The following is a 13,437-nucleotide window of genomic DNA, read 5'->3' on the forward strand; positions in this document are numbered from 1 at the left end:
ATCACGCAGGCACAAGACAACATGCTCCGCAGGACCGAGCAACACACGTGCCACGATCGAGCGAACACTTTGTTAGGGACACGTGAAACCGCGTTGGGAAGGGATGTTTGTTTTACATTCTATTTTTTTATTTGACGAAAGATTGTTCATTTCCATGATGAGATTGTTAATTCATGCTCTTTTTGTATTCATAGAAAAATGCAATTCTAATTACTTAACCAATTATTGAATCAAATAAAAACACGTAGAATAGTTGTACGTTACTAATATTGTTGTATACATTTTGTATGAACTAGTTCATTTTAATAATTAAAGCATGCTCATGTTTCATTTGTATTATTTGTAATTAACAATGAATACCAAATGACAATGGTTTGTTTTAGTCATGTTTTTGCATTTGACGTAAAATACGTTTATTATTGGTGATTAAACGATTCACTTTCACGTCCAATTGTATCATTTATCATGAATGTAATTAGGGCCAACCGTTTCTTGAATACAATCATCCATATACGGGTTTATACAGTACAACTTTGTATTGAATTATACATTACGTCACATAGCCAAACAGCAAACGAATGTGACTAAACGAGTTTAGTCGCTCGCAAACCGGGAATGAAGGCATCTACCCGCGGTTATCGTGCCAAGGCCGATAGGTAATGCGGATGACGTAATAGAGGATGACATGATTTAATAACGCCGCAGGATGCCGAGCTGCACCACACCACTCACGTCTGACTGGCACTCGATCATGTACCCGCTCAATAATGCAGGTAAGATGCTTCCATTCTGCATTGTCATCATAACTTTGCATTTCAGGGGATTGGGGTCGGAGCTATGAGACAGTGCCTTCGGTGTCCTCGTCAGAATCACTCGGTCATCCTGAAAATGGAGCCGAATAATGGAACTGAGGTTTGGCCAAACATCTGCACACATGCCGGTGCAACGAGACGGCTCTTCAAATGGGGTTCCTTCATTTGATACAAATGTTTTTCATTGGATGTACCATATGTGACTTGGCAGGTCACACACACACGCCTCAGCTAACTGTAGCGCGTAAGAAGAAGCGGTTCAATGATACTAGATCGTCAACATGTGCATACGTATCAAAGTTTTTTTTAGTCCATGTTTTAGAGCCGACGATACACACGTATACAGTATCTATCTATCTATCTATCTATCTATCTATCTATCTATCTATCTATCTATCTATCTATCTATCTATCTATCTATCTATCTATCTATCTATCTATCTATCTATCATGACTGGACTCAAATCATGACTCGACTCTATAGCACAGTGGTCCCCAACCACCGGTCCGCGGACCGGAACCGGGCCGTGAGGCATTTGTTACCGGGACGCAGAGAAAGAATGACCAATTTCTATCATTTCTGTTGTATGGCAATTCACGTGTCAATGTGTTCTATTTGGAAAATGGACCGTCTCTCCTCCGCCGCAACAGCTGCGCGTCTCAATTGACACGTCGAGACCGCACAGAACGCTTCCGTTTTTTCGGTCCGAGCGGGCTGGCTTACGGCGGCAGGGCTCAAAGAAGGAAATCATTTCAGAAACTAATTCAGCTCATTACGTGAATTGAAAAGATTTGTTCTTTTGAACGAAACGTTCGCGAACGAAACAACACTATATCGGGAGTCCTACTTAAAATGTTCGCAACACGCACCAAGTCCGCTCTGACGCAGATACTACGGTCGTAGGTTGCTGCTCGACATAGGCACAACTACTTTTACGGAGTTCAAAGTCTACTCTCATTGAGAAGCTACGGAACTGCAGTCTGTTCTGGCTGCCTACAACGACTCCAACCCCGACTCCTGCATCGCGCCCGCAGCGGACGCGCAACGAACGGCGAAGGACGAAGCAGAAGCGAGGCAAGCGTGTGTATGTGTGTGTCTGTATATATACAAGCCCAATTCCAATGAAGTTGGGACATTGTGTTCAACATAAATAAAACAGAATACAATGATTTGCAAATCATGTTCAACCTATATTGAATTGAATTCACTACAAAGACAAGATATTTCATGTTCAAAGTGATCAACTTGATTGTCTTTAGCAAATAATCATGAACTTGGAATTTGTTGGCTGCAACACGTTCCAAAAAAGCTGAGACAGGATGCAAAAAAAGAGTGAGAAAGTTGAGGAATGCTCATCCGGCACCTGTTTGGAACATCCCACAGGTGAACAGGCGAATTGGGAACAGGCGGCGGCCATGATTGCTTCCCTGAATCGCTCAGTCATTCACAAGCAAAGACGGGGCGAGGTTCACCTCTTTGTCAACAAGTGCGGGAGAAAATAGTCCAACAGTGTCAGGACAATGTTCCTCAACGTACAATTGCAAGGAATTGAGGCATTTCATCCTCTACGGTCCATCATATCATCAAAAGGTGGAGGGTTAGAATCTGGAGAAATGGCTTCATTGGAATTGGGGTTTTGTGTATATATATCATATCTGCACGCCATCCCAAAATGCCGAATCTTAACCGGTCCGCGGTGCAAAGAAGGTTGGGGAACACTGCTATAGCAGAAGAACTTTTCCCGGTTATGTACTTACTCCTTCCACATATTACCATGCAGGACTTGGGAAGGGTTTGGAGACCATCGCTCCTCTGGTCCGCTCTGTCGAGGAGACCCCTGATCCGATCCCTGCCGACGTACAAGGGACCATTCCCCACTGGATCAATGGCAGCCTGCTCCGAAACGGCCCGGCAAAGTTTGAGTTTGGAGACACGCAGTGAGTTCAATCCGCCCCCCGTGAAAAGCAGTTTTCGGCTGGATTTGCAGGTCCAAGTGCTCCATTCTGATTGCGAGGCCTTATCCATTTTCTGTGCGCGTCTATTTACATGCGCATGTCCAAAAAGTGACCCACACATCATATTTACATTTACATTTTACAAGTGGAACAACCCAGTTGCGCAAACACCCAAATTGTACATAAAATGTGGGCAGCGACAACACGAAGGTAAACATTCATACATAAATGATACTGATGATATTTTCAGTGGCGGGAAGCGACAAATGTTTCATTTCTGTTTGAGTATTTACTTTTCTGACTTCTTACATTTGCTACCTACATTTGAAGCAGATATTTGTACTTTTTACTTCTTGCTTCGGCAAGATCGGCTTGTTACTTTTTTCAACCGCTACTAATAACGACACGTAAAACGGATCGACTGTAAATAGAGCGAGGTAAAGTCGACCACAGTTGACGGGGACAAAAGACGGCGAAGGCGGCGAACTGGAGGAAGACGAAGAACGGCACATTACGAAAACGACGCAACAGATTCGGAGAACAAGATTTTTCCCATCCATGGCCTTATTGAAGAGAATTGTTCGACGTTGTCCGCTCCAATCACGATTTATGGCAAAAGCATTGTGTACCAGCCTAAAAACAATCAGATTCTGATATTGAAAAAAATTCCATCTCATCTGAAGAGAAAATTCATCGCTAATTTAGCATTTTTTATTTTGTCAGTACACAACATTAGGAGAACAACGAGGACATGTCGTTTTGACGGCAAAAAGCGAAGCCAACGCAAAAGGGCCTACCTCACTGACGAAGACGTCGCGGCGACTCAGGAGACGGAAATATTTTTGGGGGCGCTCTCGCCGTGGCGACCAAGTTGCCCAGAAGTCGCCGTGATGTGTCTCCTCGGTCTCCGGCAAGTCTCAGAGACGCCGCAGAGACCTCACGAGACGTCTCCCCGGTCACGGACTGAATTAGTCTCTGCGACGAAGTACTGAGCAAAGGGTCTGAATACTTATGGCTGTGTGATATTTCAGTTTTTCTTTTTTAATAAATCTGCAAACAATTTCAACAATTCCATTTTTTTCTGTCAGTATGGGGTGCTGTGTGCACATTAATGAGGGGAAAATGAACTTCAAAGGACTGCAGTGAAAAATTGAAGGGGGTCTGAATAAGTTCCGTACCCACTGGATGTCAGTTAATGTTGCCAACACCGTAACGCCTTTCCTCCATAACAGCTACAACCACTGGTTTGACGGGATGGCCATGCTCCACAAGTTCAAGATAGAGGAAGGCCAGGTGACGTACATGAGTCGCTTCCTGCGCAGCGACGCCTACAAGAAAAATAGCGAGCAGGACCGCATCATGGTGTCAGAAATTGGTACTGCCAGCTTGTCCGACCCGTGTAAAAACATCCTCCAGCGATTCTTCTCTCGCTTTGATATGATAAGTGAGTATCAACATATCAAAAGCATTGTCAGTACATTCTGCTTATCTTTTGTAGGGCAAAACGGCTGAAAAACTGTGACTCTTTATTGATTTAGGGATCCCTGACATCTCTGAATCAGTGGCTTAATTACTCAAGACACAGTTTCAACTCACCAAGCTATTTCACTCGATTCAATGCACCTAACTCATATTCCAAGAGTTACGGGAAAGCCATTTTATGATTGTGCCCCAAGGGACAGAGAAGCATGCTTGGAGGAGTTTGGTGTGGAAGAAGCCCATCAAGCATCTTTGGGATACATTTAGGGAACTAGAGAATGGAGCAGTCATTTGTTTACCGGCTCCTCACACTAATGACCCGTGGAATGCCAGAAAGATACCAATGTGCGCTGGCTGCAAGCTTTAACTGGAAGAGTTTTTGTCTGTTCCAGAGCCAACAGACAATGGCAATGTCAACATTGTGAAATATAAGCGAGACTACTATCTCAGCACAGAAACCAACTTGATGCACAGAGTGAACCCAGAGAACCTCGAAACACTGGAACAGGTAGAAATATACACTGTCGACGAAGTAAGAACTCATTAAAAGTACAACAATTTAGTGTCAAGGTACAGCGTGTCCATCGCAGATCAATCCATATTTCTGTGTTTGTTTCGACTGCATGAAGTTGATGTCTTCAAACGTTTGGAACACAGCTTGTTCTCATCAAGTCCACCGCACACCCAGCGATGCCACTGAACGCAACTCAACTACAGTGTTCACTTATTGTGGATTCAGTGCATTTTCATATTCATACTGCACGTCATTCACCATATCGCGGGATTTTGAGTCTTTGCTGAATTTTTTTTTTTTCTGGTAAAATAAACATTTCCTAGCCTAAAACATTCAACTGTAAAAAAAAATAAAAAAATATCTATCTATATATATATATATATATATATATCTATATATATATATATCTATATATATATATCTATATATATATCTATATATATATGAAAACACAAAAAATAATTCCAGCCTGGTTTCCGGCTTCTTATGATACTGTTTCCGGTCAGACTTCCAGCCAGATTTGCGCTCATGCTATTTCCGGTTTCCGGTTGAGGGGATTTCCGCTCGGGGATTTCTGGGCCGATTTCCAGAGGATTTCCGGTCCCATTTCCGGAGGCAGGTACACGGTGGACAAGTCGCCAGCCAATCGCAGGGCACATATTGACATACAATGATTTACATTCCCATCTATGGAGAGTCTTCAGCTAACTTAACGTGCATGTTTTTGGAATGTGGGACTTAAAGAAAACCCAGGCAGTCATGGAGAGACCATACGAAAGTCCACACAGGAAGGCTGGAGCCAGGATTTGAATCCCGAACCTCAGAACCGTGAGACAAACGTGCTAGGCCACTGTTCTGACCCTTATTAATAATTACTGAACTGTATAACAAAAGGCGGCACGGTGGTTAGCACATCTGCCTCGCAGTTCTGAGGACCCGGGTTCAAATCCGGCCTCTCCTGTGTGGAGTTTGCATGTCCTCACTGTGCCTGCGTGGGTTTTCCCCAGGTACTCCGGTTTCCTCCCACATCCCAAAAACATGCTTGCTAGGTAAACTGAAGACCCTAAATTGCCCGTAGGTGTGAACGTGAGTGTGAACGGTTGTTTGTTTACATGTGCGCTGCGATTGGCTGGCGACCGGTTCAGGGTGTAGCCCGCCTCCCGCCAGAGGATAGCTGGGATGGGCTCCGGCACACCCGCGACCCTAGTGAGGATAACCGTTACGGAAATATAACAAAATATCAATCATGAATGCTCTCAATGAAAAACTGAACTGTCCATCATTATTGCTGCTATGGCCTTGTAGGTTGACTGGAGCACGTTTGTTGCCGTTAATGCAGCATCCGCCCACCCTCACTACGACCCTGATGGTACCAGCTTCAATATAGGCAACTCCTATGGAAGAAAAGGTAAGTCCTTTGCAGCTCCACCAAAAGTGTCAATGTCAATGTTTAAAACGAGACTTTATTGAACTTTTAAACATCGTAAAACAAACAAGTATAAACAATTTTCTCTCTGGACTTTTCTTTCCGGCGGCACGGCGGGCGACTGGTTAGAGCGTCAGCCTCCCAGTTCTGAGGACCCGGGTTCAATCCCCGCGGGGCCCCGCCTGTGTGGAGTTTGCATGTTCTCCCCGCGCCTGCGTGGCTTTTCTCCGGGCACTCCGCTTTCCTCCCACATCCCAAAAACATGCATGAATTGGAGACTCTCAATTGCCCGTAGGCGTGAATGTGAGTGCGGATGGTTGTTTGTTTGTATGTGCCCTGCGATTGGCTGGCAACCAGTTCAGGGCGTACCCCGCCTCCTGCCCGATGACAGCTGGGATAGGCTCCAGCACGCCCGCGACCCGCGTGAGGAGAAGCGGCTCAGAAAATGGATGGATGGACTTTTCTTTCCCCTTGGTTATGGAATTGGGAAGTTCACCAGACTGAGTCTCCACATCTGGTTTTTATTGACAATTCTAACCTTTTCTGGAGCCATTTTCAGCCAGCATCCACCACATCATCATCCACAACAAAACCATAGACCAAGGATCAGATTCTAGGATCAGAGGTTTTGATTTGCTGTGCTCCTGGCCAGGCATAAAGAATTTCAGATAGATTTTGTATCATAAGAGAAATATATTGTAACATATTGCACCCTACTAATTCCAGGGGGAAGACACCTTGCATGACACAACAACTAACTTCTCTCATTCCAGTCCAAACAGAGGACAGTGGTACTGTCTGAGCACCTGAAGCATTTCCTAGCTCGAAAAAACACCAGCACAACATTAACCCTAACCTATGGTTAAATATAAAAGAAGTATGTAAGGTGCTATATACAGAATAAAGGCTTATGTGATTGATTGAACACCGTGACTTGCTCAGGAGCCACGTACAACATCATTTGTGTACCTCCTGAGAAGTCAAACGCAGAAGACACCCTGCAAGGCGCCAAAATTCTCTGTTCAATCGAACCTGCAAACAAGCTGCAGCCCTCCTACTACCACAGCTTCGGTGAGTCAGCACATGGAGGCTGGTACAGCTGGTGCTTCATCTGAACACCCCTCTACCCTGCAGCAATGTCGGAGAACTACGTGGTGTTCATTGAACAGCCAATTAAAATAGACTTGATGAAGCTACTCACATGCATAATGAGGGGCAAGGCGCTCTGTGAGGCCATCTACTGGGACCCCAAGATGAAAACCTTCCTGCACCTCATCCACAAGCGTACAGGCCAGGTGAGAGGTAGCAGTCAGAAACGAGGAATCTCCAAATTGGATATTAGTCTGATGATGTGCTCTCCTCTCCTCAGGTCAGCCAAGTGAAGTACTACACCAAACCTTTCGCCAATTTCCACCAGATCAACGCCTTTGAAGAGGATGGGTTCTTGATGCTGGACCTGTGTTGCTTTGACGACAGCCGAGCGCTCGACATCTACTTCCTTCAGAATTTACGCAAGTCGGGCGAAGCGCTAGATGAGGTCAGGAAACATTCACTCATTGCTCCTCTTAATTCTTTGCACATTACGTTGATCTGTTTATATACACAGAAAGTAAAAAAGTACACAGGTGGTATTCTTTCCATTCAGGTGTACAACAGCATGAGCAGAGCTCTCCCTCGTCGTTTTGTCTTACCCCTTCACGTGACCGATGACACGCCGACTGACCAAAACTTGAATACTCGTCCTTCCAGTTCAGCAACGTGCGTCAAAACCAGCAACGCTAAGGTAAATTGGGATTCATTTCTCGCTACTTAACTCTTTGAGTATTTTCTGGCACAGCAAAAACAGACACACAAACTGTAATCCATGCCTTCACCACATCTTGCCTGGATCTTGCACTCTACTTTGGAGTCAGCCAGTCCTCCCTGCAAAGTTCTCCAACTTGGTTTAAAATGCTGCCTCTCGGCCCTTAACTGGAAAACGTAAAAGGCAGCGCATAAGTCCTATTCTGGTCCCTCCACTGGCTGCCCATGCACTTCGGAGTTCATTTGAAGTTTTCAAATCCCAAAATGGTCTCGTCCTGCCTTACGTCTCCGACCTGCTCCAACCCTACACTCCTGCCCGGTGCTTCGGGTCAGCTGAGCCGCTGCTCTTGGAGGTACCGATGTTGAAGCGGAAGGATACGGATACGCCTTTTTCTGTGTTCCTTGGCCTTCGACACTGCACGAGACTCTCGTGGGACTGCCATTGTTTTAGTGTCTTATTGGTTTTTAACTTTGCTACTGTTTTATTCTTTTTGAATTATGTTGAGTTCAATTGTCTACAATCCATCTTTTATGCTCGATTTTTATTTATGTACTGCACTGTTTCAGCTGCAGTTGTTTTTAAATTGCACTTCAAACACTTCAGTTGAGTTCAGTTATTTTAGGTATTAATATGTATGTATTACAGTAAATCTGATTCGAGAGTCAGCAATGCAACTTTAACCAGCAATAAAAGTAGACATCCATTACGTATGCGTCCGTTTTTGCCAAAAGCTTATCCTCATTAGGGTTGCGCAGAGACATAGATGAAGTTCAGCCAAAACAAAAACTGTGTCTTCATTTCCTTCAGTCGTTAAACTCGCAGCTGAGACCAGCTGAACCCACAGACTGAAGTTGTGCTGACTGTGCATTGCTAGTTGATCCGCTCTTTGTCATCAGGTGTTCTGCCAACACGAGGATCTCCACGGCGATGACCTCTACCAGTACGGTGGCCTGGAGTTGCCTCACATCAACTACGAGCGATACAACGCGAGGCCTTATCGTTATTTCTACGGTTGCGGCTTCAGACACCTGTTTGGAGACTCACTTCTCAAGATGGACCTGAACGACAAGACGTTTAAGGTGTGTACCTGCGATGTGTGGCCTTTCCCGTGATGCAATGCAACTTTGTTCACAGGAACACAATGTGTGTCAATAATAGAGATTCAGAGGTTTCTTACGCTGCTGTCAAACACTTTCAATTTAGCAACCATTTTATTTGTGGCTGCTCATAAGACAAGACTGGCAGTTTGACTCCTAATGCAACGGTTCTTGTCACTAAAACACAACATAAACAACAAACCTAACACAGAAACACAAGCCACAAAATACACAGAGGAGGGCATACGGTAAGTCTATTAAGCCATATTTTCATTTTAGGGTGAGGCGTATGCTTCCTCGGTGACTCAAATGAAAGAAAGCGAAAGTAAATTCTTCTAGCCTCTGACAGTCGAGCAGTGAGCATGATATTTCCGGGTGCATAGAGAATGATTTAAACTGTTAGGAATTAACAGTCAGGCTCATTTGCATTCCAGGGCAAGGTTCATGCTTATTTCATGAGAAAATCATTTGTACCAAATGCGCTACCTAACCACAACGTTGTTGTTTTTTTGTAACAAACAGAGGCAGTTTACCAATATTGAGCCAAACAATACCTGGGTCTTTCACAGGTAGCAAAGGTGCTGATGCTGCTTAACATTAATATGCTAACATTCATAAACCTGCTATAACTCATTGTGCAGCTCCGGCAGTGTTGTTTATTTACATTATCCAATTGCCCACCTGACATGTGTTTGCCCATGCATCGGTTTTAATCTCAAAAGGTAGCACATTTAGATACAAGAGCAGCTTGCGGTTGATTTACTCAGCATTCAAAGTGACAGAAGACGAAGTGGGATACTGAATATCATATAGCCCTACTAAAAAACGGTGTACAGTCGCTGGTTTATTACTTTTGGTTTGGAAAAAAAACTGCAACATCAATATGCAAAAACAAACAGATAAAATGTCAAATACCAGTACTTACAGTATATGGTGATACAAGTTGAGTTTAAAGTTGAACAATTAGGGCTCTTTTTTTGAAATGTCTTTTTGCAAACGCTTTAGTATGAGAAATTCATTCCAAATAATCTCACTTAAATCCAAGCATTTGCATTTTCGTATGTTCTTCTGTTCTTTCCCAATATGCCAGCCTCTGTTGACCGTTACAGTAATTGCTGCTCTAAGAAAGTACTACTGATTCCAATGTCAACTCAGGTCTGGCACCAGAAGGGCCTCTTCCCATCGCAGCCGGTGTTTGTGCCCTCACCGGACGCCGTGGAAGAAGACGACGGGGTCATCCTCTCTGTGGTTATCTCCCCTTCGCAGGTAATATGTTCGAACGAGGCTGCATATTGTTTCAATGCAGTGTGTGCTTTTTGTGAGCGAAAAGTCAACTACATGCGATGTTATCTTGTGCAATCTGCACAAGATAACATCGCCACTGCATGGGAATCATTGCACTGATGCGGCGTGACCGGATCCTCTCGTACTCAATATGTTCAAGGAAGAATCGAGTCGTGAATATTCATCAGCGCATTCACGTACGGTAGAGTGAAGCCCCACCCACACGTCTTTGCGATTTACCATTTGCAAACTATGTGAAAGGGACAGCCATTCACTGAAACACTCACCTATTCGCCACGATCCACATATTTTTGTTGTCTTTCCGTAACACCACAAAATTCCATATCTGCTCTTCCTATGGCGGCATGTGAGCGGAGGAGTAGCTAGCGTTGGCCGCCAGCTGCTATCCTGCCATCTCGATAGCAAACAGCAGCGTGATGGAAGATTCCAGTAGAGGTCCAACAGGCGGGCGAGACTCCTTGCGGGGTTGACGCCGCAGAAAGCGAGGCGATAAACTCCAAACGTTTAGGTAGATAAAGTTCCAGATGGCTTTTGGCAGTGGTAGAAGCTAGCTGGTAACAGTTAGGCTCAAGGTACAGCAAGTGCCAAACTAAAACTCAAGAGATGTTTGCGATTTAGTATTTATTTTCAAAAATGAATGTAATCTGTGTATCAATGAGTCCAAAATGTAATCAAATGGATAATAGGAAAGTAGTCATTGCTATTTTTACTATTTGCGTCGTAGCAACATACACACAAATTATCTTATTTTTTTATTTTGGGTGGTGGGGGAGGGGGGGGGGTGTTTGGTGTGTTTTTAACTCATGCATAGACGCGATCAGGCTCAGACTAATTTAAGTGAGTGGTTAAGTGTAATTTAACGCTTTCTAGACAGGTTGCTGCTCTCTCCTGCTTCGCAGTGTCTCGTGAAATAACAAGTCCTTTGTCACCGTTGCTTTTTAAGGATCTTTATTTCACACTGTTAGCTACTGGTCTTCAGTGTGCAACATGAAATTCCAAATGGTGTCCACATTTTTAGAAACTCAATAAATCACAAAACAAACATATACTTAGCCTGGCGTCCTTTCGTGAGTACTTACGAAAACAACAACAACAACAACAACAACTCGTGGTATGTGCTAGCTAAACACGGAGAGCTTGCCAATTATGTACACGTGACAGAAACACGACCCCTGGTGGACAACTTAGTGTCCTACATGCCTATACACGGCCCTTGCGGGGGCACCTTGCATAGTCATTCAGAAATGTACAACAAGGAGACAACATGAACACAATTGACCACAATTGTATTGTATTTGTGATCATTGATCTGCAGTCTGTGGTAGCAGGTGAAGTTTCAGTCCTCTCAATGCTACTAAAATAGTCCGCAGATGCGCTAAGGGCACAAATCCTTTGTTATCCTGGAAAGTGTCCAATAATCTTTTGAGTTGGCAAGAGCCTGACGGGGTAGAGCATCGAGGGCTTCATTGTAATATCTATATATAGGTTGTAGTCTTTTTTTTTTTTTTGGGTTCCATTTTTGCCTTCCCTGCAGCAAAGGTAGGTAGTCCCGTAGCCACCGTTTCCAGAACCGATCAGAGATGTACTGAACTTGCTTCCGTCTTCGCTTTCCATACACGTCACGTGGTCCGAACAATCCTTGTGGCAATGATGGTTTTCCTCACAAAGGGAGGATACGGTTGGGCTTGAGTGGCTCAAGATCATTTGGGCCGTCTGACAGCGTATGTATGATTTGTATGAAGTCTTTCCTTATCCAATATTTGCTGTGGAATAACTGCCATGAGATCCCTTCTCACCAAGCAAATTCACACGTTCCCCAAACCCTCCATGATGTAAACCCGCTAGAGGAGTGGAGCACCGATTGAATCCATTCTGCTGCAATGTTCCTCGCGTCTGCGTATGATGCAGAGCAGCCAGGGCCTTCCTCGGTTCTCTTTCTGCTCCTATGAGGTTTGTCACATTGTCACATTGGAGGTGAACGACTTCACCTCTCCTTGAGATTAAACGGAACAACGTTAAAAGAGGCACACATCTGTGTCCAGTAGGTTAGCGGTAAACCGGCACTCATTTTCTGGGTTCAGATTGGTGTTTTAATGAGTGACAATCAATCAGCATCATATCAATATGTCTTGAAATGAACACTGTCTGATGATGACAGAAGAGTTTGTGTAACTCTCAAAAGTAGCGTTACACAACACGAGTGGTGTGCGGTCCGGTCCACCCCACAAAAACCTTTTGGTTTTTCTCTCCAACATTAGAATGAGAGCACATTCCTTCTGGTTTTGAATGCCAAGACGTTTGAGGAGTTGGGAAGAGCCAATGTGCCTGTCAACATGCCCTACGACTTCCACGGTGTCTTCAACGCATCTGCTTGAATGTTACGTCTCCTCAATAATAACATGAATAAGCATGCTACACTACTCCAAAAGCACAGTGACATATTACTTCTATCATGATGGTACCGAACTGATTTGCTGCTGTATGCCTTGATGAGATACACTGCTTTGTTACCAACCTGATGCATATGAATACAATTGAGTACCGGGTTTATGTTGGAATTGCCTGTGCGTAGCTTTTGTATGAGCACAAAACTGCTGAACCTCACCCGGGAAACGCAGCACAATCCACATCACATAATCCACATCATTTGAATGCTGCACTTTTTTTTTTTTTTTTGCTCTTTGTGTATCTTTTGTATAAAATTTTGAATGCACTCCAATCCTCATTGTCTTTATTTACACACACAGAAAGTACTCTATCTTAAAGAGCCCGGAATTTCCAAGCAAAAGCATTGGTTACTCCACAATCCCTGCTATTTTGTTGATCGATAATACATTTTATGCATGCACTAGAGAAAATAAGAACTGAAAAATGCGCAACACAATTAGGCTACTTTAATACTTTAACCTTTTTTAACACATGAATTAAAATAACTGTATTAAAATCATACCCCTTACCCTGGTATAAAAGCAAAAATGTGCCAAAACGAGCAGGATTGCAAGCATCTCCTCGCGGTGCGTCATTTCATCAGGTTGCCAGCGCCA

At 44.0% G+C, this 13,437-nt stretch overlaps 1 protein-coding gene and 1 long non-coding RNA gene across 3 annotated transcripts; one reads left to right on the forward strand and one right to left on the reverse strand.

The window, feature by feature from the left end:
* The first annotated feature begins 669 nt into the window (after positions 1 to 669).
* Positions 670 to 13,106, forward strand: LOC133415579 (carotenoid-cleaving dioxygenase, mitochondrial-like). Of its 2 annotated transcripts, XM_061701706.1 has the most exons (12): positions 670 to 773; positions 2,594 to 2,750; positions 4,001 to 4,212; positions 4,640 to 4,755; positions 6,067 to 6,169; positions 7,130 to 7,258; positions 7,322 to 7,482; positions 7,557 to 7,724; positions 7,833 to 7,970; positions 8,888 to 9,070; positions 10,244 to 10,354; positions 12,652 to 13,106. In XM_061701706.1, exons 1-12 carry the CDS (start codon positions 707 to 709, stop codon positions 12,766 to 12,768), a joined length of 1,662 nt encoding a protein of 553 aa, XP_061557690.1. In that variant the 5' UTR covers positions 670 to 706; the 3' UTR covers positions 12,769 to 13,106. The 2 variants fall into 2 exon arrangements, with proteins under 2 accessions (XP_061557690.1, XP_061557689.1); XM_061701705.1 differs by having other exon boundaries at positions 7,557 to 7,970.
* On the reverse strand, positions 11,926 to 13,434 carry LOC133415581 (uncharacterized). Its single transcript, XR_009770153.1, has 2 exons — positions 13,351 to 13,434; positions 11,926 to 12,336 (listed from the first exon to the last, which is right to left on the reverse strand). It is a non-coding gene; the product is annotated as an uncharacterized LOC133415581 (long non-coding RNA).
* Positions 13,435 to 13,437: the final 3 nt, after the last annotated feature.

Source organism: Phycodurus eques, chromosome 17, assembly GCF_024500275.1.
Source record: "Phycodurus eques isolate BA_2022a chromosome 17, UOR_Pequ_1.1, whole genome shotgun sequence".
NCBI classification, from domain to species: domain Eukaryota; kingdom Metazoa; phylum Chordata; class Actinopteri; order Syngnathiformes; family Syngnathidae; genus Phycodurus; species Phycodurus eques.